Source organism: Siphateles boraxobius, unplaced genomic scaffold (assembly GCF_051911475.1).
Source record: "Siphateles boraxobius isolate OS27281-9 unplaced genomic scaffold, OSU_SipBor_1 68, whole genome shotgun sequence".
NCBI classification, from domain to species: domain Eukaryota; kingdom Metazoa; phylum Chordata; class Actinopteri; order Cypriniformes; family Leuciscidae; genus Siphateles; species Siphateles boraxobius.
In genome coordinates this window covers 13,261,857-13,287,320 of record NW_027509195.1, presented here as the reverse complement: position 1 = coordinate 13,287,320, position 25,464 = coordinate 13,261,857, and the positions used below count along the sequence as shown (strand labels likewise).

At 42.3% G+C, this 25,464-nt stretch overlaps 1 protein-coding gene across 3 annotated transcripts in view; it reads left to right on the top strand.

Annotated features, from left to right (window-relative positions):
* nek11 (NIMA-related kinase 11) overlaps positions 1 to 25,464 on the top strand; it is a 111,428-nt gene that overhangs the window by 64,016 nt on the left and 21,948 nt on the right. For 2 of the 3 annotated variants that reach the window (XM_077214970.1, XM_077214972.1), the window contains exons 14-15: positions 2,808 to 2,868; positions 7,931 to 8,027. In XM_077214970.1, coding sequence (XP_077071085.1) covers positions 2,808 to 2,868; positions 7,931 to 8,027 — 158 coding nt within the window. Of the gene's footprint in view, positions 1 to 2,807; positions 2,869 to 7,616; positions 7,735 to 7,930; positions 8,028 to 25,464 lie in introns of those variants that run through there. The other variant, XM_077214973.1, reaches the window with a different exon arrangement.

Genomic DNA, 25,464 nt, shown 5'->3' with positions numbered 1-25,464 from the left:
ATTTGTTTGTTCCCTATTTAGTCTCCCTGTGTTTGCAGTCCTGTGCTGGTTCGTTGTCTATGTTCCCTTGTGTTGTTCTTGATGCCTGCCTGAGTTCTCTCCTGTTTTCCCCCCAGGGGGTTGTTTTGTTTGTAAGTTTGTTTTGTTTATTTAATAAATTCCTTTCACGCACATGAATCCTCGCTTCCTGTTTTACCCACTCCGTGACAGAACGAACCATCCATAATGAGGATTTAGCGGAAGGATTCACACCAGCCACCAGTCTCTCCTATTTGTTGCCCGCATTATGAACGCATTATTAAGTTCACCGCCTTGAGTTCCCTTCGACAAAGGGGACTAATGCTAGAGACTTTGCCCTGGAATTCAGCTCTGCTGCAGAGGGGCTGGGGCTGGGTGAGATGGCCCTTAAGGACCTGTTTAATTACGCCCTTGAGGAGCCCGTTGATGTGTGGACATTGACAGGGCTGGAGCGCTTGACGTTCTGGAGGTTCGTTGACTTTCTGGAACGACGAGAGAACCCTCCAGTGAGGCAAACTACAGTGGTCCCAGTGGACCTTGGAAAACCTGCAGCGGTTCCAGAGGCGGAAAGCTTGGCGCCACCACCTCGCCGTCAGACACGGCGGAGAAGGAGGAAGCAGGAGCCAACTGTCCCTCAAGTCCTGGAGGCTGCCCCCGAGCAGCCTGCTGTTGTTCCGGAGGCCGTCCCTGAGCAGTACGCTGTCGTATCGGAGGCCGTCCCTGAGCAGGCCGCTGTCGTCTCGGAGGCCGTTCCCGAGCGGCCTGCTGTTGTTCCGGAGGCCGTCCCTGAGAAGTCTGCTGTTGTACCGGAGGCCGTCCCTAAGCAGCCCGCTGTCGTCCCTGAGGCCATTCCCGAGCAGCATGCTTTCGTTCCGGAGGCCGTTCCCTAGCAGCCTGCAGTAGCCCCGGAGGACCTGACTTTGATTGTCCCAGAGATGCCCACTCGCCCTATTGCACCGCCAGTGGGGATGAGAGAGGCTGCAGAACAGTCGAGACCTCGCAAAAGGAGGAGGAGGAGAGGGTTGTCTACGAGCTCACAGGGCTTGGAAGCCATCCCCAAGCGTCTCGCCCTGCCGGCCCGCCCCAACTCCTTGCCCTGCAGGCGCAGCCCAGGTTCCTTGCTCTGCCGGCGCCGCCCAATCTTCTTGCCCTGCCGGCTCCGCCAGGTTCCTTGCTCTGCCGGCGCCGCCCAAGCTTCTTGCTCTGCCGGCGCCACCCAGGTTCCTTGCCTTGCCAATGCCGTCTGCCGATCCAGAGACCGTTCAGGTCACGTCTGCCGATCCAGAGACCGTTCAGGTCACGTCTGCCGATCCAGAGACTGTTCAGGTCACGTCTGCCGATCCAGAGACTGTTAACGTCACGTCCGCCAAGCCAGTGTCTCCAGACAAGATGGCCGCCGCCGAGCCTGTGTCTGTTTATGTTCCTGAGCCAGTGTCTGTTTCTGTTCCTGCGCCGGTGTCTGTTCCTGCGTCATGGCCACCCAAAGGGTTGTCTCCGCCCTGGTCATGGCCGCCCGAAGGGCCTGCCCCGTCTCGGTCGCCTGCACACCCTGCTCCGCCCTGGTACTCTCTGCCATGTCCGCCCGAAGGGTCGTCTCCATCTTGGCCACCAGAAGGGGCATCTCCGCCATGGCCGCCTGCACAGCCTGCTCCGCCCTGGTCACCTGCACAGCCGAATCCGCCCTGGCCACCCGATGGACTGTCTGAGCCACCCTGGTCTTCAGCCTGGAGTCCGGACCCGCCCTTCCCCCCCTTGCACGTTTGATGTTCCTGTCTTGTTTTTGGTGTCCCTCCTTGGGAACGCCAGGTGGCGTCCCTTTGAGGGGGGGTAGTGTCACAGTTCTGTCACCCTTGTCTGGGTTTTCCCTTGGTTTAGTTACAGAGCTGTGACACTCCCGGTTTGTCATGTGTTTGTGTTGGTCTGGTCTGTTGTGAGCACATGGCTGTAATGTTATTTCCTTGTGCCATGTGCTCTCCTGTCGATTGTCAAACCCCGCCCATCTTGTTATCTCGTTATTGTTTAATGTCCCTCACCTGCCTGTCTCGTTACCTTCATTTGTTTGTTCCCTATTTAGTCTCCCTGTGTTTGCAGTCCTGTGCTGGTTCGTTGTCTATGTTCCCTCGTGTTGTTCTTGATGCCTGCCTGAGTTCTCTCCTGTTTTCCCCCCACGGGGTTGTTTTGTTTGTAAGTTTGTTTTGTTTATTTAATAAATTCCTTTCACGCACATGAATCCTCGCTTCCTGTTTTACCCACTCCGTGACAATATGCACTTTTGGACATTTTTAGTAGATATTTTCTTTAAATAGTGAGGGTGTGAATATAGGACGCTATTTTCTTGAAGTCTACAAGGGCAAAATTGCCATTGTTGAAGAAACACCTAATTATGTTGCTTTTGGACCTTTAGTCCTTCTTCAGACTCATTAAGTCTGTATGTTCCTTGAGACTTTCATCAACGGGGAAGGCCTCAAGGGAGTAAAAAAAAACATTCAGGTTGCCCTTAACATAGTGCCACTTCCTCCCTCCAGGTCATGCTATCATTACAGATAGGAGACATTTTGATCCCAAATGGTGTTTATAGAACCTGCCTTTCAAGACCCTTGTGTGGCTTGACTGTCATTAGGGAGTCTAGCCACAATCATGGTTTGATGTATACAGAAGAAACCCGGTAATTTCCACTAATATTGTAATGTCTCTGTAAGTAGACCAGAAGGAACATATGGTGTGTTTCAAGCATCCTCTATCATACATCACAGCCTGAACATGACCCTTTGTGTCCTTGTGTATCACAGGACAGTGACCTGGAGGCCATGATCAGACACATGGAGAATGTTCTGGATGCTGACTCAGATGGTGAGTACGGCTTATGTTCCCGGTCATTCCACACATGAAATTTTTTTTGGTGATAGGTCTTTGTCCCAATACAATACAACCCCACTGGCAGGTACACTCTATTAACAACATGAGATATATAGCAAATTTCTCCAATACTGACTGGCCAATTACATGAGAGGTCAGTGAACATACACAAAACTGCTTATAGTGAAGGTCACAGGCCTGTAAAATGACACTTCTTATGAAGACGTGAGCATACTCATTTAGCTCCATACAAGTTGAGTGAATGATCTGATTTGCTACACTGTAAACCCAGATTTTGTTTCTAATTAAACTTACGAGTGATCATTAAATATTCTTTTATGTTTTATAAAAACCTGCTATCATTACTAAACAAGTAATTTAGCTGAAAGATTCATTGCACTAATCAAGTTTAGCAGAGATTACTTGGTATGTTTAGTTTCATAAGGAAGGGGAGGGGTTCAAACACCACATCACAAATCAAAAGGCAGGAACCACTGGTATTCAAAAACCTGCCTGGTCACGTGAAAAGACCCGCGTCTAACGTGCTTCCAAGGGGCTCTACACCTGGCTGGACGAGCACAGGCCTCGGCAACAGACGGTATTGAGAATTAACAGAGGTTTAGATGTTGATGATTTATTGTTTAATTTAATTTAAAAATATTCACCATAATGGGGATAAGTGTTGGCTTTAGTTGGGCTCTTGACCTTGCCCTTGACATCTGAAAATTAGTTATTATCTGGCTGCTTTACCTGTGTGTCTATAAAAGGCACAATTGTTATAGCTAAAAAGCAATAGTAAAGTGATCCAGTGATGACTGCACATTGATGTTGTCATCAATAGAGATTAAAAGTCATGGAAAATGAAAAGCTTCATGTTGCAATGGATGCTGAGTACCTAATAGTACACCTAAACTCAAAAAGTTTTAGAATGTGAACTAATGATTTATAATAAAGACTACTAATGTAAACTTTTGTCTACTGCAGCTACACAAGATTATATGTTATTACAACTCAACATATTTAGTTTCAGCTTGTGTTAAAAAGTTAGGATTCCATGTTAATACAACTCAACATGTTTAGTTTCAGCTTGTTTAAAAACTAAAGTGGTATAGGGCAACGGGTTTGCGATTGGCGAGTAAAGTCAAGTCAGTGGGGTTAAGAGTGTAGGTGCACTCCTCTCAGCGCGTGATATTGAGTTTTTTTTTCTTGTTCCTGAAGACTCTGGAGTGAGAAAGTCAGGAAGCCTGTTTGTTTGCCACTCGAAGCCATGGCAACATTGATTAAGTAATTCAGTGAGGCTATTTACAGGCTCTGACCACATCCGATCAGTTCGGTGCATTTCCTCATCGAAAGAACTGGAGTATTTATGTTCAAGTCTCAGTTTCTTTCCTGATTTATTTGACCTTCTTAGGTTTCAGGTGCTTTATAACAATAGGCATCTTGAACCACATTGACATCCTGAACCGCTAATGATAGATGAGCATGGAGGCCCACATATAACAGAAGATGGTGATGTTGTTGTATAACCTTTATTTTAAAAGTTACATTTTTATATAAAAATGACATCTAATGAAAACTAACTAAAAGCAAGAAATTGTTAAATAATAATAAAACCAATTTTAAAAAAGTAACAGCAAAATAATGTATTTTCCCATCAGTCTGTTATAATTCATAAATCAAAAAGTAAACATTTAGAAATTGACAAGAATGCAATCAAAATTAAAAAACAAAACCATGTAAACCATGTCTTATTTTAATAAAGATAATTTAGAACTGGTAATATATTATTAAATAAAGCTAATAAATGTATTCATCCAAGTGCAGTGTGTTGTTTTCGTGTTTTTTTTTTTGATGTAATAAAATACATCATCAGCCGGCAGGTCAGGTGCATAATGCTATGCGTCGTTACTTGTGTCAATTTTTTAACTCTATTTACAATAGTGTAAAAAGTCAGGGATTTTGACCACGTAATCATTCAGTCGATTGTGGTGCGCACCGGTAGTTTTCTTATTCCCAGCGAAATAACAATACAACCTGTCTTTAAGAACGTCTTGATTGACTGGGATACAACTTATCTCATGGCCTCCCTCTCCTTCTTTTCATGGCTTTTCTTTTATTCGTGATGTTTATATCTGTGTTGATTTGCATTCTGATATCTTCATTTCTCAATAGTCTGTATGTCAAAGTATTGTTAAGATAAATTTCTAAATCCTCATATCAGGCCATTGAAAAATACTATTCAGCAATCCTCACTTCTGAACTCTGCTTATCTGCAGAGTTAGATAAATGATAGCGGTGTTAGGGCAATGCATGATGGGTAATATCAGCCCACCCCAGGGTTGATCTTTTAGACTCAGTAAGAGAAGAAACACTTTTCTAAGCTTATCTCCTTTCTTTCAACCGCCACCTTGTCAAGACAATGAGTTTCAGATTTGCTCAGCCATACCAAAAAGAATGGATAGAAAAGGGAGAGAAAAATCGTTTTTGTGGCTCAAACTCAAAGTGGGAAGCAGTAGATTTAATTTCAGGTGGTGCATTCATGTCGAAACATCTGACTTAATGGCACTTCATAAGATGGATGTATGTGTACTTTTAATGACAGGTCAAATATAGTAACAAAGTGGTGCACACAGTGCTATTCATTTTATGATTATGCTGCCAAGAGACCAACAGTGACATTTATACACACAAACACACAGTTGATATACACAACACAATGCACAAGGTGTTCTGACACATGACTTCTGTGTCCCCTCATCACCTGCCGACTTCTCAAACACTCACACTCACAATCTGGTTTGGTTTGGTGAACCGTAACGCGCATGTCACTGTGGCTGACAGCTCCGAAATGCAGCTTTCTGCTTGAGCTCCACTTTCACATCTCTGACTTCATTCAGCACTGGTCTACATAATAGTGTAGCTAAAACTTTACCAAACCTTTTGCTTTATGTACTTCCCTTGGTACCTATTGTCCTCTATTATTCTCTAATAGCTATAATGTCATGCAGGTCGTAAACTATAATATTCTGCCATGAAAATGGCCTTTTTATTAGAGATTTGCTCATAAACATTCACAATAAACCTGAAAAATATGTTCAGATAAACATGTTTATTGGTCTGAAGTAGATGAGCTGTTGCCTGCTTTTGATTTTCTCTTTTTTATTGTATTAATATTCTACAGCTTTCCTGCATTATAGACAGCTTAGGACTGTAATGTATCTCTGTGATAAACTGAATCAATAAGGCAGCTTCCTTTAGTTTCATACCTCTCACTTTTTAGAAACCCAAACCATTTTATATAGTCAGACTACAATTGATTCAGACACCTTCAACATTTCTCACATTATCACAGTTTATTTGTTATAGTTTCAAAAATGGTAATAAAATTTGACAAGAACTCAGAGTTATCAAATCAGTTGATATTTCACTGGTTTTGGCCATCCTTCTGTTAGACTGTCTCTCACATGAATTAGGTTTAATAGCTGTTTTTTAGATAATAGACAATTAGATAATACCAATTACCAACCAATGCTTAATTTTGTTCAGGTGTAAAAAGGTTGCATTTGCAATTAAAGAAAAAGCACTTAAGCAGAGCATGGTCAGGTCAAAGTCTCTAAATAATTTTTGGTCCCAAATTTTTATACATTTTACTGGTAGTCCATTGTATGAAGAATTTTATGGTATAATACTGTATGTCACATTTTACATTTTGCTATCCTCACTTACATAAATAAACTAAAGTGTCCTGCACCCGCTAGTAAAATAATATCAAAAATGGTATCTGGTGTCTGAATATTTTTTGGTTTGACTGTACATACACTACTGTTAAAAAATTTGGATTGGTAATATTTTTAATAGTTGTAAGTTTTAAAACAATTTAATTTTGATGTTCACCAAGGCTACATTTATTTAATCAAAAGTAAAGTTAAAACAGTTATATTGTGAAATATAACATTTAAAATAGCTGTTTTCTATTTTAATATTTTTTAAAAGGTAATTTTATTCCTGTGATGGTAAAGCTGAATTTTCAGCATCATTACTCCAGTCTTCAGTGTCACATGATCCTTCAGAAATCATTCTAATAAGCTGATTTATATTAGCGAAACAAGAAACATTTCTTGTTTCTCCAATACAAGAGATTTGTCTTATTATTATCAATGTTGAAAACAACTGTGCTGCTTATTCAAATTTTTGTGGAAACCACATACCATTTTTCAGGATATTTTTATGAAAAGAAAGTTTAAAAGAGCTGCATTTCTTTGAAGTTGAAATATTTGTGAAATTATTTTGAACTGTAGGCTTATATACTGTTTGTCCACCTTATTTTGCAACGGAAGTAAGCTATTTTTTCTGAATGTGCAAGACTTCTGTTTTATTGGCCGCATTACTATTAGTAGAATAACAGTGAATTAAACGGTAAAACTGTTTGCACTACAAACCAGTGTATTTATGATTATAATGATAAATTGAAATAATATGATAACAAATATTAGTTTGCAATAGCAAGCAGCATAATAATCTGTTTTTGTACAGCTAAAATAACTGGAAGTGGATGAAAACAAGAGACATGCGCTCCTAAAATAAAACGGAAACGGGTTCCATGAAACAAAAGTTGCAATAGTCTTTTCTTCCCTTTTACGACGTATATCCGAGTAAAACAGCCTCTGGAATGAGAAAAAATGTATGGCAAAAAATCTGAAGTTGGACATTACTAACTAAATGGACGCTGATCTGAATAGCAGTTTGCAGTCAGTTGTGGAGGATATTTAGCCCCATCCTATGCTGAGACACGTCATGAAGAGAACCAATGTCGTTTCAAGAGGGAGCGGAGGTAATGAAGATTAGTGGAAGATTACAAGGTTATATGATTTTAAAAAAATATATATTTAAATGATGTACACAGAAAAATTATTTATAATAAACATTGCAACATAAAAAAAAAAAACGATTTGTCCATTTTGATTTCATGGTACCTTTAAGTCCATAAACATACAAATTCAGACAAGTGAAGTCAATCCAAACTTTTGTCTGATAATGCACATTGTGTGTGTTTCAGGAGCTGAAGCGGAGGAAGAGAAGCCTCAGCTGGGTTCTCTGGGAGTGAGCAGCATCAACACCTCCATGGCTGAGGGCAGAATAGAGCGGATGAGACAGTGAGTGTTTCATCTTTGACTTGTTCTCAGCCATCACCTGTAAGAGTTTCTCACATTCCCCAGGCACCTCACAATGAGTTTTATTCTCTAAAATTTGCATTTACCTTCACGCTCAGAAACATATTTATGGACAACCTATCCTTGATAAAGCTGTTTAGTTATTAAGTTTCGTTATGTGTGTGTGTGTGTGTGTGTGTGTGTGTGTGTGTGTGTGTGTGTGTGTGTGTGTGTGTGTGTGTGTGTGTGTGTGTGTGTGTGTGTGTGTGTGTGTGTGTGTGTGTGTGTGTGTGTGTGTGTGTGTTAAATTTTTTTGCATCAATTTAATTAATTTGTCATGGAAAAATAACATGTTAAAATGATAAACACATTTAACACACCCACCCTGCCCCAAACCTACATAGTTCATCTTGCATTTCACACAGTTGATTGGTCATGAACATGATGCAGGGCAACAGAATGCCCCTAAAATTCAAGATGTGTATGAGTTTTTGTCTCAGATTTATATCATGATAAACTGCAGTTAAGCAATATTACACATGACATGAGTAACGAGTAGCACACGTGTGCTGTTTTTGCTCTGAATAGCATGAGTACATGTGATATTGATTATATACAACAGTTTAATTAATAAGAAGTTAATATTTTGTAATATTTTAGACACAATATTGTCTGATTTTGCTCAGTTTTGCCAACGAAAATATTATCTAAAGCCACAGGAGAACTGTTATTTATCTCTGAGCAACACATAGCGGTGTTTCATTACCGAATGAATCCGCGTTTTCGACGATTTGCGTGAACCAGCGATTCAATGCCCCATTCATAAAGAGAGCCATTTCATTACTGAATGAAACAGCCATTTAAACGAATCAAATCAATGAAAGACTCAATGACTTACTCATTTTAGACATTTACCACCACCTACTGGCAGTTTTAGTTTCTTATTTAGAGTAGGCTATCATTTCATTTAAAAAATAATTTCATTCCCATATGAATAAAAAACCCATTAAAAGGATAGTTCACCCAAAAATGAAAATTCTGCCATCATTTACCCAACCTCATGTCGTTTCAAACTTGTACGACTTTCTTTTGAATGATATAAAAGAAGATATTTCGAAGAATGTTGGTAACCAAACTATTTTGGTTACCATTGACTTCCATTGTATGAACAAAAAAAGTAGGTCATACAGGTTTGAAAGTCACTTTGGTTTACGAACCCCATTAAAGACCACATATAATATAATCCACCTGCTACTGCAGTCAGCATATTGTCTGACACCGTTCTGTTTTTGAATCTGCTTCTCTTGCTCCAGAGGCTCCTAAAACCCCATCCTGCCATTCTCCTGTCCCTAAAGCCTGAGTCTGATCTTCACAGAGCAAAAACCAGCATGAGCCAAAGGCTGCACTCCTCCAATGATTTATCAGAAATAGTGGAATAGATGTTTCAGAAGGAGCATCACCTATAAATAAAATGCATTTTTTTTAAATGCCATCAAAACTATAGCGTTGGTTCTTGATTGTTTTAGCAATGATCATTTAGCAGTTTAATGTCTTTGTCATTTCCTTTTATTTCAATTTTCTTAAAATTGCATTAGATTACAAGGGCAGCTTCTGGTACCAATTTCCTTTTTGCATATCACTGTTCCATGTGTGATTCGATTCAAGCATTATATGAGCATGGTATAAACATTATATGAGCATTATATGTATTCAAAATTAAATTTAGGGGCCTCTGAACAGCATTTCCTAACGTGAACAAATGTCTGAAAGCACAAAAATGCATATTTATTGTTTTTTCTGTACGCTGTTGTACATATCAATATATGTACCTGCTGTGTTAGAAACCCAATAATCTCTGTGACTCCACCCTGTGGTGTATTTAGCTACATTTTAATATGAGCTTCTGTTTGGAATGTTATGATGCATGCATACAGATAATTTACTGTCTTTCAGGTTATTGTGCACAGATGCTTCTCCATTTTTCCTCCTGAATTCATCTCTGTCATTTTCTCTCTTGTCATTTTATTCAGCTTCTTTTCTCATTTCTTATGTTGTTTGTACACATCTTTTTCTCCACAGAGCTTATTTTCTTCTTCACATTCTTTATTATCTCCACAAGTGCTGCAAATTTGTTAGATTATTATTATTATTTTTTTAAAGAAATTTATACTTTCAGATATAGCTTTTTCTATTTCAGATAAATGATACTTCTTTTGAACGTTCTATTCATCAAAGGATTCTGACAAAAACATATTCAACATTGATAATAAGAAATGTTTCTTGAGCACCAAATCATCATATTAGAATGATTCCTGAAGGATCACTGAAGACAGAAGTTACGTCTACTGAAAATTCAAGAATGAATTACATTTTAAAATATATTAAAATATAAACAGTTATTTTTTTAATTATAATAATCTTTCACAATATTACTGTTTATAATTTAAACAAATGATCAAATAAATATAAGCTTGGTGAGCAAAAGAGACCCCAAACTTTTGAATGGTTTTGTATTTTCTTTTATAAAGATGGGATTACACTAAACAATGAAAAATAAAAATATTTAACCGTCTAAAATATTATGTGGAAAATATTTAGCTTCTATTCAGTAGACATTGCTTTTATAAAAATGTTATTCTTTTTTGTACCGACCATCCGAGAAACTGGACACTATTGCTACGGCTGTCAAAAGAACAAAATGGATAATTCTATAAATCTTATTAACTTATATGAAATTAATTGTTATCTTTTTTTTAATTCTTTTTTTTTTTACATTGTATGGTTCCGGACCCCAGTTTGAAAAACCCTGCCGTAACGTACCATACTATACCATACTTTTCTATTCCACACCATACTGTACCATTGCACAGCGTACATCTGCATCCCAAACCGAACCATACTACTCTGTACTCTCCATGCTGTGCAGTTCTGTTCCACACCAGACTTTAATACTCTAGTATCATCTCGGTAGACTCTATGTCTTCCTCTTAGCATGACTGCAGAACCTCTCCTGACGGTGGCTCCCCTGCTGAGTGTGGGCTGAAGATATTAATAACAGAAGCGCTCTTCCTGTGAGGGCAGGAATTAGAGGCTGTCAGCTCGCTCTCCGCAAGCCTCATAAGAGCGTAAAGATGAGGAGGAGGGAGAAGGAGAGCACAGGTACCAATTTACAGCAGCTGCATTTTCCCTTTCTTCAGCTTTATTCTTCCAGATGCAGCATTTCTCTCATTCGGAGGGAATACGTTCTCAGGGATATGCAGGTGTTACTGATGCTAGTGCTAAACAAGTACAATTCTCTTTGTAAAGTTGGTTTCTTCAGTTCAGTCACTTTTCAAGTGAAGGTACTTTCAGAGAAATAATAATATGGGTGATTCTTCAAATAAGGATACTTTTCGATCGTCTAGGATGAATATATAGTTTTGAAGCATAGATTTTAATAGTGTTAAACTGGTTTTATTCTGTTTCTTTACTTATTTTAAGACATTCACAAGACTAATAAATAAAGGAATGCTGAAAGGTAAATTTGACCCAATTTCATCTTGGGCAAACTTTTTCAAACTTCCCCTCAATAATAATGTTTAAAAGGTGGAAATTAGGGAACTTACATGGAACTTTTTTATGAGAAATTTGAAAAAAAAAAAAATTATCCGATATATATTATTTTGGTTTACAATTTGTATTTTTTGTAACAAAGGATTGTTGTCCCCGATGCTGCTGTCATTACCATCACACGAAATATTTTAGAGATAAATTGAGGTTTTATATATTTTTATGATGAAAAAAGAGACGTGACAAGAGAGTGCATGACTACAGGATAGAGAAGTGACAGTTTTTGAAGATTTTTCCATTATAAACTGAGAGCAGACTTATTAGCTGTCATTACCAACTGTCCTATTCCTTTTATTTTTGTAAAATAATTATTTGACTGCTCGCTAACTTGAAGTGCAGATGAAACGTGTAGCTTGATAGGTTTCATTTTCCTAGAGTTCATGTAGTCAAAAGCAGTGTTCTTTTATTTTGTTTTGTTGTATATATTACCATTTTTTGTTTGTTTTTTAAGTTCTATTAATTTTGTGCTTTTGTCATTTTTATTTATTTCAGTTTTAATAATTTCAGTACTTCAGCTTATTTTATTTTATTTAGTTGCCTATTCAACATTTCTAATTTTCTTTACTGTTTTGTCTAATATTTATATTTTATTTAATCTTTATTTCCATTAATGAAAACAATTGTAAATAGTTTTAGTTTTAGGTAACAATAACAACATTGGTCAATAAATACCCTCAACTTAAGAATCCTGCTTTGTCATTGTTGTATTAGTTGGTATTGTAGTATTTATTAATATTTATAATTTTTATATTTCCTTTTTCTATTTCAGTTTAGTTTTATATGCTTTTGTCATTTTTATTAGTTTTGTGTCTTTTTTCTATTCAGCTTTAAAATATATTAATTTCAGTTTTAGTAATTTTTAGTACTAATTTTAGTTAGCTACCAAGGCAACATTTCTAATTTTCTTTGTTTTTCATCTAATATTTATTTCATTTAATCTTAAATCCCATTAAAGAAAACATTTGAAATAGTCTCCCGCAAATGATGAATCACCCATTTTTGTTGCTCTGTTAATGGACACATAATACTGGGTCACCTGTATGACCAGATTTCATCAGACTAACTATTAACAACATGTGTGATTAATTTAATTTCTGTCAATTTCCATGTCAAAATCTTGACCTTGAAAGCAATGGATACTTTTAATCTTATTCTGGGCTCTTGTACTGTATGCCCTCCGTTACAGATGCATGCCTATATTGACTCATTGATATTATTTAAAGGAAACCCATTTCTTCTAATAGCTACTTTTGAACCTAAGCTCCAATTTGAAGTGCAGCATGCTCTTAGAAGGTTGAATAATCTTGAGTCAGCCCTTCTGACAGATAGAACTCTTTAGTTTTCAGTACATTATACACTATATGATTTGAGGAATAACTTGAGGACAGCGCTCAAGGGTATATCAGAAAACAAAAGCATCTTCTCCAGTAGATGTTGTTTGATGTGATCGTTTGATGACGATAACTACTCATCCTTCACCTCGCTCATCTCTGCGTGACTAGTGAGTTCTCTATAACTTGTTAACGCACTGAATTGCGTCTTTCGTTGATCCTTAGTGGGACTTCTTTTGTTGACCGCAGCTCATTACACCTCTCCGAAACAGCTGATCAAAGCAGTAGCAGGCAGCATACATTCACAGAGATATAGGTTCTCTTTCATCAGAGTAAGAGGAGAGAAGCGGTGCCGGCTGAAAATGTCTAAGCTGACGGAACAGCCCAGAGCTGTAGATGCATGTAAGACATTATGCTTTTGCCCAGGGTTTGGGAAGCTCTCTATTGAAGGATGGAGAGTGGTGATTGCTGACGAAAGAGCCTGTGGTTTGGCTGAGAGTGTATGGGCGGGTGGAGGGTTGTGATTATCATGCTGGGAGTGGGGACTGATTGCAGCTCAGCCTTGATTACCACCACTAATCAGATGGAAATGGACTATGAGTGGGCATGTGTGTGCATGCGAGTTTGCAGCGAGTTTGTCGACTTGGAAAGGAACGCCTCTCTTAAATGAAAGCACTGTCTGAAATTGACTTATAAGACAACAGCGTTGAAGAGGGCCGGTCCTTGGGATCTCAAAGGCCTCTCAATTGTAATTGTCTTTATTCTTTGCTTCTTGACAAAGTCATGAGTCATAATAACAGAGGGGTCTGATTGATTCTCCTTTTACCATGTCTTGAACCTTATGACTAGCATATTTAGATTTGTTCTTCACAATGAAAGGACAGACTTATTATGCCTCTAGTGACATCACAGCACAACTCTGTTGGTGTGCAACAGTTTTGAAGTACGCATGCACTTTATTGCTTTTTTGAATTTTGGATCATTCACTACACCTCTTTTTTGGAAAATGTATGAATATAAACATACATACTTTTTCACAAAGCTATCCAGGTACCTTAAAAAAAAAAAAAAAAAAAAAAATATATATATATATATATATATAAATAACTATTTGATAGTTAATTTAAGGATAATTCAGCATGGATTGATGTAGAGCCTACTAAAATGTTTTATTTTGTTTGCCATAATTTGCTGTGTTGTTCCAAATTCTTATTATTTATAGACAGACGACCAATCGTACTATTTGTCTAAACCCCAGTGATGTGTAGGTTTAAGAGCGGGGTCAGAGTTCATTCGTACGAATTCATAGGAATTGGGCAACTCGTAAAATACGTATGATTTAGCACATATCGTATGAGTTAGGTCGTAAGAATTCGTACGAATTAGCCGTACTAATTCAGGTTACTACGATATTACTACGAAATATGAATTGCCATGAGATTGGGTTGGACGGACAGACAGACAAACCAAATCAGGTACTTTAATGATTACTGAAGGATCATGTGACACTGAAGACTGGATGCTTAAAATTCAGCTTTGCCATCACAGGAATAAATGACGTTTTGAAACACTTTTAATTAAGACAATATTTGACAATGCTGTAACCTCCTCATGACTGGCCACTTTAAAATCACTTTAAATGAACTCATACGCATATTCCATGCGGTTCATAAAGTAAAATAATTTGCTCTCTCCATTTCACCATGCTGGAGTGCTCAAATTTCCCAGTGAAAGTCACAGTGAAACTCCAGGGGAGCGTGGAGAAAAGGAGACAGCAATTACCTCACGCTGAAGTGGCCAGGGGGGGCACAGTCGATTTAATCCCAGACCGCACATGCTCATATCCCGTCCCCATTACTGCAGAGGATTGAGCCGGCTGGAGGATTGCGTTCACTGAAGCCCTGCCATTCCTCAGCATCAGCAGCTGTCTACTGCTCATCAGGCTTGACACCTGTATGAAATGACTGAAGGTGTGACTGGTGTCAGCCTCGTGGAATAACTTTTCCCATAGACAGTTGACATTCCCAGATGACCTGTTATATATCATGTTAAGACGGCAATAACTGAACTACTGAGAAGTAGGGACAACAGGTTTCCTACTGGAAAACAGAAAACAACATGGTTGGTTGTAATAGTGTAGTTGGGCAAGGCCAAAGTGGAGGATTATTCTATAATATGGTTTAAAATAAATATCTGTACTAGTTTAAACATTATACTAATATATTTTTATTGACGTTTGATAAATTTGTGTCTTCGGAAATGTAAAGGGTAACACTTTTACAGTTTTATTTGGCAATATAAGATTTCTGTTCAAGATCGTAAAAAGGTGCTTCATAGAAAGAGAATTGAATGCTGATATATCTAAAAATATGAATGTTTAATTTTTATCAGCAGTTAAACGGTTGCTGGATTTTTGTAGATGTCACATTGTTACTTTAACAATGTGCCAATTTCTAGATGTCACATTAAAGGTGCAATGTGTAATATTTATGAGGATCTATTGACAGAAATGCAATATAAGATCCATAACTATGTGTTCAGTGGTGTATAAAAACCTTACTCAATGAAACGTTATGTTTTTATCACCTTAGAATGAGACATTTACATTTACATAACGGCGGGCACCCCCTTATATGAAGGTCGACATAATGTGACGTCATGCTTCTACCGTAGCCGACAGCGAACAAACAGCGCTACAGAGCGCGTTTCGTCATTACCTTGAAAGAGAAGCCGCAGAAAGCTAGAAACTAGCCATAAACACCGTGAGTAGTGCCTTTTCCCTTGTCAGTGGTGTAAAATATGTAGTTGGATTGTTCAAGTAACTTAGTTCCCTTTCAGTCGATAACGTCAGACGTAGGCGACGGTCGACTGAATTGGGATCTCGCTAGAGACCCTATCCTCTTCGAGTACTATTGAGCGAGCCAATGTAATTGGCGTGCGTGATTCGCATCACGCACTCCGCCCCCGCGGCGCGGGTATAAATATGGAAGTGGATGCACGCACTAGTTGCCTTTCCCTTCGGAGCCGATCGTTTGATGTCTCTGAGAGTGCTGTTGTCTACAACGAGCGAGTGTGTCGGTGATCTTCAGGAAGACTCTCCCAGTGCTGGTGTTCTACAGCGCGAGTGCAGCGGTGATCGCGAGCTTTGAGCTCTCAACTGCTGTTTTAACAGCAACAAATTTCTAAATGTTTGTGTGTGTTGATGGCTGGTTAGAGGGCGGAAAAGTGAGTGCTTCACTGTTTCAGTTCTCTGTTCAGTGTTGCCGCGGTCATTCCCCTGTGTGCTCCGGCACTGGTGACGGTCCTATTTTCTGAAAGAGCAACACGGGTGCGTTTGCGTCTTTTTCAAGATGTCATTCCGCCCGTGCATTTCTGGGTGGGGTCGTTCCCTGTCTCTCTCTGATGGTCACAACTGTTGTGTCACGTGTTTGGGCTTACAGCACGCTGAGACAGCTTTCGTGGACAGCTCATGTTTTCACTGTGGGGAACATGACTGTCGCAGTGTTGAGGGCGAGACTCGCCTTCGTTCGCGGAGAGCGAGTCCCCATTACCATGCCCCACCCTCGGGTGCTGTGTGGGATGGGTGACCGGAGGATAGTGTTGGATGTCCCGCCCGGTAACCATTCCCTGTGGGCTCCTCACTCCTCCCTTCCACTGCAACCACTGGAGCCTCCTGTGTTGTCTGCTGGTCCATCTGTAATGGGTTTCACTCAGGGCTCCCCTGGAGGACACAACGCCGATTGCAGCATCGGAGGGTGAGCTGACTTCTAGAGATGATGACTCGGCTGCATTGTCTCCCTCCGGGAGTTCAATGTTGCCCGAGCCGGATCCAGAATTATCAGCTATGCTGAAACGGGCCGCCGAGGCTGCGGGACTCGAGTGTAACCTCCACCGTGTCCCGTTCAGTCTCGGTTGGAATCTGGAGTTTGATATCTTGGGGCGGGCCGCGCTGGTTCTCAGCTCGCCCCCCCAGTGCCTTTCTTCCCCGAAATGCATGGAGAGCTTATCAGGTGGTGAACAGCATCTTTCTCTGCCAGAAACTGCCTGAATAGCTTTTCCCCCTCATTACCCTTGATGGAGGAACGGTGAAGGGTTGCGAGTTGTCCCTCCATTGGAGCGGTCTGTCGACACAGGTGCACCTGTGTCCGGCGGCCGCTGCCTTTTGGGGGGATCCTCGTCTCCCCCCTAAGGCGTGTGAGTTTTCGTCCGTTCCGACGGGCAGAGCTTACAAAGCCTGTGGGCAAGCCGCTTCCTCTTGCGTGCCATGGCGTTGCTGCAGGCTAGGGCACCCATGGCATGCACGAGGGTAATCCAGACCGTGCGCTCATAGGTGAGCACCGCACTGCATCCGACCTCACCCTCCGGGACATGAGTGTCATAGCGTGCGTGATCGGTCTAGCGATGTCCACCTTGGTTGTCCAGTAGCGCCTTCGTTGGCTCAGCCTGGTTGGTATGGTGGATGCGGACAAGGTTCGGTTCCTGGTCTCCCCAATTTCCCAGGTTGGGCTGGTCGGCGACGCGGTGGAGAACTGCATCCAACAGTTCTCTGCTGCTCAAGCGCAGACGGAGGTCATCCGGCACATCCTGCCCCAGTGGCCAGCTGCTGCCTCCATCCGCTGCCGGTGGCAGCTCCTCCGCCTGCTCGTCGCCGTGGGCGTTCCCCGGCCGCCGCTCCTGCTGGCCCTCCGCAGCAGCCTCCACCCAGGCCTCAGCATGGAGCCGGCCGCAGTACAGACGCCCAGCCCGCTCCTGGCCCTGCCAAGCCAGGTGGCAAGTGACAGTGAAAGCATTCCGGAGCGGGCTGCACAGGAATGGATGAGATGCTCTTGGAGTGGCACGGTCACTCCCTCCCCCCGGGTGAGGGCCGAGTGGAGCCTTTGTTTGTGTGTGTGTCTGTTCCGCCGCTGGCTCCCTAAAAAACAAAAAAAAAAAAAAAAGAGGAGCAAGCGGTACCCAGACCTCAAAGAGAGAGCAATTACATCTGTTCCTGGGTCCCAAGAGGGCCAGTCTGGCGGGTGTGACCCTGTATAGCCTTACACCCCTCAGCTCCCCCTTGGTCGCCAGCAGGCAGCTTGGTGCGTTCGAGGACCCGGTCATCCGCCTTCTCACGCGCCCCCTGCCGCTTGTGGAGACAGGTAAGTGTTGCAAAGGACACTAACACCACTCTCTCTACTTTGCTGCCCCACCTCAGGCTCGGCTACCCCGCTCAAGTCAGTGAAAGTCATCACATTAGGTGTTGAGCAGACGTGCTCCTGAAAATTCAGTGATATTCATCACACCGAGTGTTGAGCAGTGCTCCTGACTTGTGCGTGCTTATCTTATCCTGCTGGCGAAGGATTTGATATAGCCGCTCCTCCAGCCGGTACGAAGGCCAGTTGTAAACTCGTTCTTCGTGCTACTTGGTGGTGGGTTGTGACCATCTTGGCCCAAGATTGGTCTGCAGCTCCGACCTGTAAGACATGTGCTTAAAAACAGTGGGTTGCGTGTAAGGGTGGAGTATCAGTACAGTGTCCTTCCCTTCGAGTGCTCCAGAGCCCGTTGGGTCTTCAGGTCAACTGGAAGAGAGTAATCTCGGCCACGGGCTGAGTATCTCTTTTTCAGTTTTGGAGATGGACTCGGTCTAACACGTCTCTCCAATGAGAATGTGTTCAGCTGGTGTTTGAAGTGAGAAAGGGTCCCACTGAAAGAACTTTCAGAGGCTCCTGGGGTATATGGTAGTTACAGCCATTTGCTTCCTCATTATGTGACCGCTTCAGCGCTAGCTTCATGATCGAGTCCCGAGGTGACCGTGGCAGAGCAGCTCACCCTGTGTGACTATAGTTCATCCCGGTCTGCTGCCAAACCCTCTTCAACAGAGGGGCCATGTACAAAGGGCGTGTTTTAACGGGGGCCTGGGCGACCCTCGACTACACGGGCATTCGTGCCTCGAGTTGTTAGACATTGCGACCGTTGCGCCATCTTCCCTTGCATGTCACAACTCACCCGTCACCTCCTCCTTGGAGTCAGAAGCTTCTGAGGACGCTTTGTTCCACTCTTCCCGCTCTACTCAATCGTGCCGCCATCGAGCCTCACGACAGTTATAGCCAGGGCAAGTGGAGACTCCATCCCCTGGGTCCACCTGGGTCATGACTATTCCGGGGCCGCTCAGTTGCCCCAACGGTTTCGTCCTTCTGCCAGTGTTTGTACAAACCGAGCGGACTACCCTTGGACAAACACTGGCTCTCAGCTGCCCCAGGGGCCCGCAGAAATGCGTTTAACCCCAGTGAGCCTTTTAAAAGCGACTGCGACTCATGGTCGCCTTGCGCCTGCTCAAGTCAGTGAATTCATCACACTTCATGTTGAGCAGAAATGCTCCTGAAACTCAGTGAAGTTCATCGCACTCAGGTGTTGAGCAGCAATGCTCCTGTAGCTCAGTGAGTTCATCACACTCAGGTGTTGAGCAGAAATGCTCCTGTAGCTCAGTGAATTCATCACACGCAGTGCTGAGCAGAAATGCTCCTGGTGCTCAGTGAAGTTCTTTGTACTCAAGAGTTGAGCAGAAATGCTCCTGAAGCTCAGTGAGTTTATCACACTCAGGTGTTGAGCAGGAATGCTCCTGAAGCTCAGTGAACTTATCACACTCAAGTGCTGAGCAGAAAATGCTCCGGAAGCCCAGTGATCTTCACATGTTGCGTTGAGCAATGCTCCTGTCTTTTTGCGCTCGTCGCTTGCACCTACGTGCCAAGTCAGGAGAGGAACAGGTCTTCATAGTTGCCCCTTATTGGCCCAATTAGAGCTGGTTCCCATCGACAGCCTTCCTGACTTCCCCTGAAAACTCTTTCAGGGACAGGGCACGATGGCACCCGCGTTCTTCCCCCGGAGATTCCGGGCGGTCTTACATCTGAACGCGGAGGTTCAAGTGGCTATCACAGGGACATGTGATAGTTACCATCACTTCTGCGAGCACCCCCTAGAAATGGGTAGCGTGCTTACGCCTTTAGAAGTGGAACCTAGTCGTTGAGTGCGTCTTCTCTCCAGATGAGATCCTGAAAGCTTTCAATCACTTCAGTGCTCTCTTTCCTGCAAAATGGGTAGGAGTAGGCTGTTTTCCTTCACCCTCAAAATGATGTTGCCTCGGTGTTTAAACGACGCTCATCGTGTTGCAGAAGTGTGCAGACGCACGTTCTGATCGTCAGGTTCCTGAGGAGCAAGGTCTTGTAAATCCTTGCATCCCTCTTTATCCTCTTGGACCTTGTCCCTGGTGCGACTGCACTGCAGAGACCGCCCCTGAGCCACTGCAGGCAGTGAGTTAAAAATTCTGTTATATCAGTTCTCCTGCTCACGTGGTCTCTACTAGAGGGTAGGGACTTGCTTGCTTTCGGTCAACGTATTGTGCCTGGAGTCTGGGCCGGCTAACTCTCACAAGCTGAGACCCCGGCTCAGATTGTGCCCAAGGTTCCTACCTCTCCCGTAATAGGAGCAGGTGGTGAGCCTGCAAGCGCTGCCCTGGAGGAGGCAGATCCAGCCCTGGCTTCTCTGTCCGTTCGCTTGGACGTGTACAGAATGCAAGCCATAGACCTCAGACCAGCTCTACAAATATCTGTTGGAACTCAGCAGAGAGGGAAGGCTGTTTCCATGCAAAGTTGCACTTAGTGCTTGCCTTCATTTAGTTAAAAATCCGAGATGCAACATCTATGCTCCTCTATGATGAGCATCAAGCTCCTCTATGATGAGTGTAAAGTGCTCCGCCTGGGCGTTGACGATATGCTTTGCTAAACAGATTCTAGAGTTGGGGGCTGGACGACACCTAGTTGAACCTCTGCTTCCCGTGTGCTCCCTTCTCATGAAGCCAGTTTCACTGTGAGCCCGGTTCAAGTGTCGGCTTGCTGCGCCATTCCCCTCCTATGGACTGGATACGTGCGCCTTTCTACTCCAGTTGAGTTCCCTTAAAATTGAACCCTGTTGAGTACCTCCACACCCCTCCGACGTTGGACGTGTGGAACGTCTGGTGTTAGGCCTACCACTCGTAAGCAGTGTGGAACCTGTGTGAGGCTGGGTCCATATGTTGCGGTCCCTACGGCGACCCCATATGTGTATTCTTACACGATACGGCTCCCTGCGGCGAGCCCGTGTCTTCCCTCGGCAGAGTCTCTCTGCCGTCACTGTCCGGTGTGTCTCCCCCCGTCTTAGGCTGGAGCCACCCCAGTAACATTCCATATGTTAGACTGTCCGGTTTCCGCCCAGTTCATATGTGTATTCTCCACGTTACCTCCCTCTGGGTTGGATGTGGCTTCCGCAGCGTCCCTTCCTTCCAATGTACGGGGAACGCTTTCCCAGTGGTCCTGTAGGAACAGCAGTGACTTCCCTGGCCTAAGCACTGTCCTTCCCCGCCTTAAATTTGCGGGGGCATCAGGAAGCTTTGGTTTAGGCACTGGAAGGTGGCAGCGTTAGTGGCGTTTTCAAAGGTTATCCTAATTCAGTCGACCGTCGACTACGTCTGACGTTATCGAGTGAAAGGGAACGTCCTGGTTGCGTATGCAGGGAACGGAGGACGTAGTCCCCTTGCCACTACTGCTGGACCACCGCTGACCCCGGGTTACTCTCGGCTCCTCAGCGAAAAGCAACTAGTGCGTGCATCCACTTCCGTATTTATACCCGCGCCGCGGGGGCGGAGTGTGTGATGCGAATCACGCACGCCAATTACATTGGCTCGTTCAATAGTACTCGAAGAGGATAGGCTCTCTAGCGAGATCCCAATTCAGTCGACCGTCGACTACGTCCTCCGTTCCCTCCTTCAGGGAACGGTGGGTTGCATACGCAACCAGGACGTTCTCTCCCTCGCTGCGTTACGGCTTTGACAATCAGCTGATTAGTACTATTAACCGTAAAACAATGTTACAGGAGTCACCAACCAACCCGTCGATCGCGGTCGACAAGTCGATCTTGGAAGCATTTTAAGTCGATCGCAAAGAGTTTTCAAAAGCAGAGGAAAAAAAAAACAATATTTTTATTCATTATTATTTATTAATTTGTGTGTAGTAAATGGTGTCTAGGGGATGCGGAGGCGCACGCGCTGTTACAATCACATCATTTTTGCAGACGCGTCGAGTTATAATCAATGCTTTACGCTTTAACCAGCTCAGCCACAGCCCTACAGCACAACAGCTTATATTAGCCAGCTAAACTTTTACTACCCTGTTAGAAAAAATATTTAGTTGGATAGTTTCATGTGGTTCTTCTCCCTTGCTGTATTATGGGTTTGTTATGTGGGGAGAAATGTGCTGGTTACGTTTGTGAGACAATCAGCTGATTACTATTATTATATTATATATTAAGACCCTTGATCCTCACCTGACTATGGCTTTGTAAACTTTATCCATGTGGTTTATAATGGACTGTGGTACAGAAACAGTGACAATGTTACACACTCTTGGCTTACTCTGGCTATTCTCTGCTGTCTCAGACGACGATATGTTTGTCCCATCTTACCAACCGTAGCTTCTTCGAAAGGGAGGGGCCATTAGTGCAACTTGCAACCAAACCGCTAGATGCCGCTAAAATCTACACACTGGACCTTTAAGTAATCATTTTCCAGTGTTATTTTAGTATTATTTATATACTATTATAGTATTTATAAAAAAAAGCTATTTTATGTAAATTTTCTTTTTTTCATTTTGATTTTATTTAGTTTTACTAACTGAATGGGCTTTTGTAATCTTTCTTTTTTATGTTCCAATGTAAACAAAAAAAATCATTTCAGTTTTAATTTTCATTTTTCTACTTTTCATTTCTAATTTTAAGTTTTCATCTAATATATATATTTATTTTATTTCAGCATCATTTCAATTAACAATTTTTTAAATAGTTTTTCTTAGTTTTCAAGATCAATACTTTCATTTACACATATGTACACATATACATGTGTATATATATATGTGTCAGGGTTCTTCCCTGCCAGCCTTGTTTGTGTTGTCGTGGTTTCATGTCTCTATGTCTTGGTCTGTGTTTGCCATGTGCTCCTCATGTCCCGCCCTCTTGTTTAGTCCACGTCTTGTCCTCATTTCACTAAATGTCCTCCCCTGATCCTCTTGTGCTCTGGTCCCTTTATATTGTGCCTCTTTCCCTCATGTCTTTGCTGGTTCTTTTTGTGTATGTACTTTGTAGTGTTTTCCAGTTTGTGCTCTGGAAATTATCTGAGCGTTAATCTAGTGTTCTGTCACAATTCTGCAAGAGATAGGATCCAGATGCAAATGAGCAGAGACCAATAATGTTTTTTATTAACCAGACTGAAGACTGAGACAACAGGAGAGTGAAGCGTGAACCACAGTTCAAACAGTAGGGCAGGGCATACGACAGGCAGGATGGGTGACCACTGAGACGTCAGTAAGATGGTGATGACGTGAGTGCAATAGAGGAAGCTCCAAAGCAAAGACCAGGCAGGAACACAAGGAACTCGTAGCTTGATGTAGATCTCAGATGTTGCACCAGTCTTGTCGCCAGATAGAGGCTCAGAGAACCAGAGACTTGATATAGGAGGAGCTAGATCTGCACCAGACAGGCAGTTAAGAGTCAGTGGCCAGGGGACTCAGGATACAGGGCAGGAACACTCAAGACAAGAGAGACAAGATTCTGATACTGGGAAAGATAAAAAAAAACTAGATTAAGATAATTTCCAGAGCACAAACTGGAAAACACCACAAAGTACATACAGAAAACGAACCAGCAAAGACATGAGGGAAAGAGGCACAATATAAAGAGACCAGAGCACATGAGGATCAGTTAAGGACAATTAGTGAGACGTGGACTAACAAGGGGGCGTGATAACAGGAACAAGGTGGGACATAAGGAGCACATGGCAAACAAGACAGAGCCATGTGCTCAAACACAAGACAACACAGACAAGGCTGCCAGGGAAGAAACCTGACAAATATGTATATGAGGGACAGATATGGCACCCATTTTGTATAATGGCCCTGGAAATCCAATCAATATTCTAATTGCAACAATGAAATAATCCACACCCTATCAGTTCATGTTAAATCTACTATTCAAATGCTAATTAGTTCGGTATTTCTCTAACTTCATGTCACTGTAATTACTGAAATGATCCTTTAAAAGGCTCTTGGGCCTAGATGTTTGTCTTTTTACAAGTCTGACTCAGGAAATAAGTGCACAGATGTTTTATGTCATAACCAGGCCCACATGGAATCTGTACCATTGACATTAATTGGAAGTTGTTCCTCCCTAAAGGGTTCCAGTAATCTGGGAAGACTGGATGGCCACTGGATGTTGCCTGTGAGGATTTGCTTTAATTCAGGAACAAGAGCTCCAGTGAGGTTTGGAATGAATTTGAACATTCCACTTAATTCCCCTCACAATAAAAACAGAAAATGTAAAAACACAAAGAGCACAAATTCTATGTGGATTTGGTCATTGCGAGTAACCCTACAAGCACAGATGTACAAGCAGCAACTTTTTTTCCGTTCTTCGCTTTGGGAGTACAAAGATGTTCGAAATACTTGACCAACGGTATACTGTTAGAGAACATACCGGCACATTCCCCTATTATAAATTGAATGCGATGCACAATAGGGAGCCAGTTTAGTTGCTGAAGGATGGAATTGATGTGAGCTGATTTTCGTTAAATGTAAGGGCACAAGCAGCTGAGTTTTTAACTAGTTTCAAACAATTTCAGGGCTTTAGTGTGTAACCCACAAAACAAAAGGGTTACAATATTCCAGACGCGAGGTTATAAAAGCATGGTTAACAGTTTCAGCATTTTTGAGATTTAGCAAAGGTCGTATGTTGCATATGCTGGAATAAACAGGATTTAACAAGGTGGCTGATATGGGCTTCAAAGCATAATTTGGAATCATAAGACAAAGGATTTAGGGCCCACTAACCGTATTTCTTTTTTGTCCAGTATTCAGTTTTAAGAAGTTTTGAGCCATCCATACTTTGAGATCTTGTAGACAGGAAGTGATGGAAGGGGAAGGAAAAAGAGTATTGGGCTGAAAATTAAGATAGATTTTTGTATCATCAGCGTAACTATGGAAATTAAGACCATGATGCTGGATGATCTGACCAAGAGGAAGCATATATGAAATAGAAGTGAACCAAGAACGAATCCTGTATGTACATCACGGGAAACAGTAACACACTGTGTCCTAACCAGACGCGATTCGATAAGATTCCAGCGACAAATAATTTGTCTGTCCACACTAGACACAATGCGACTGCGAGATGCGTCAAAATCAATCAAAACCCACAGCCAATCAGAACAGCGTGTGGGCGGAGTCTTGTGGCAAGTCCACAGAGCAATCTTGACGGCACTCGCAAGAAATAGGATAAGTAGGATACATAATCAAATTCGCAAATTTTACACCATTTAAACATTACTAAAAATACATAGGCTACTGAGTTACTAAAACAATCTTTGTCAAATAATACACTTATTTGTTCACAGTTTGAACGTTCTTGTTTCCATTTGTTCAATTTCAAGATCTGAGGTGAATTATCCA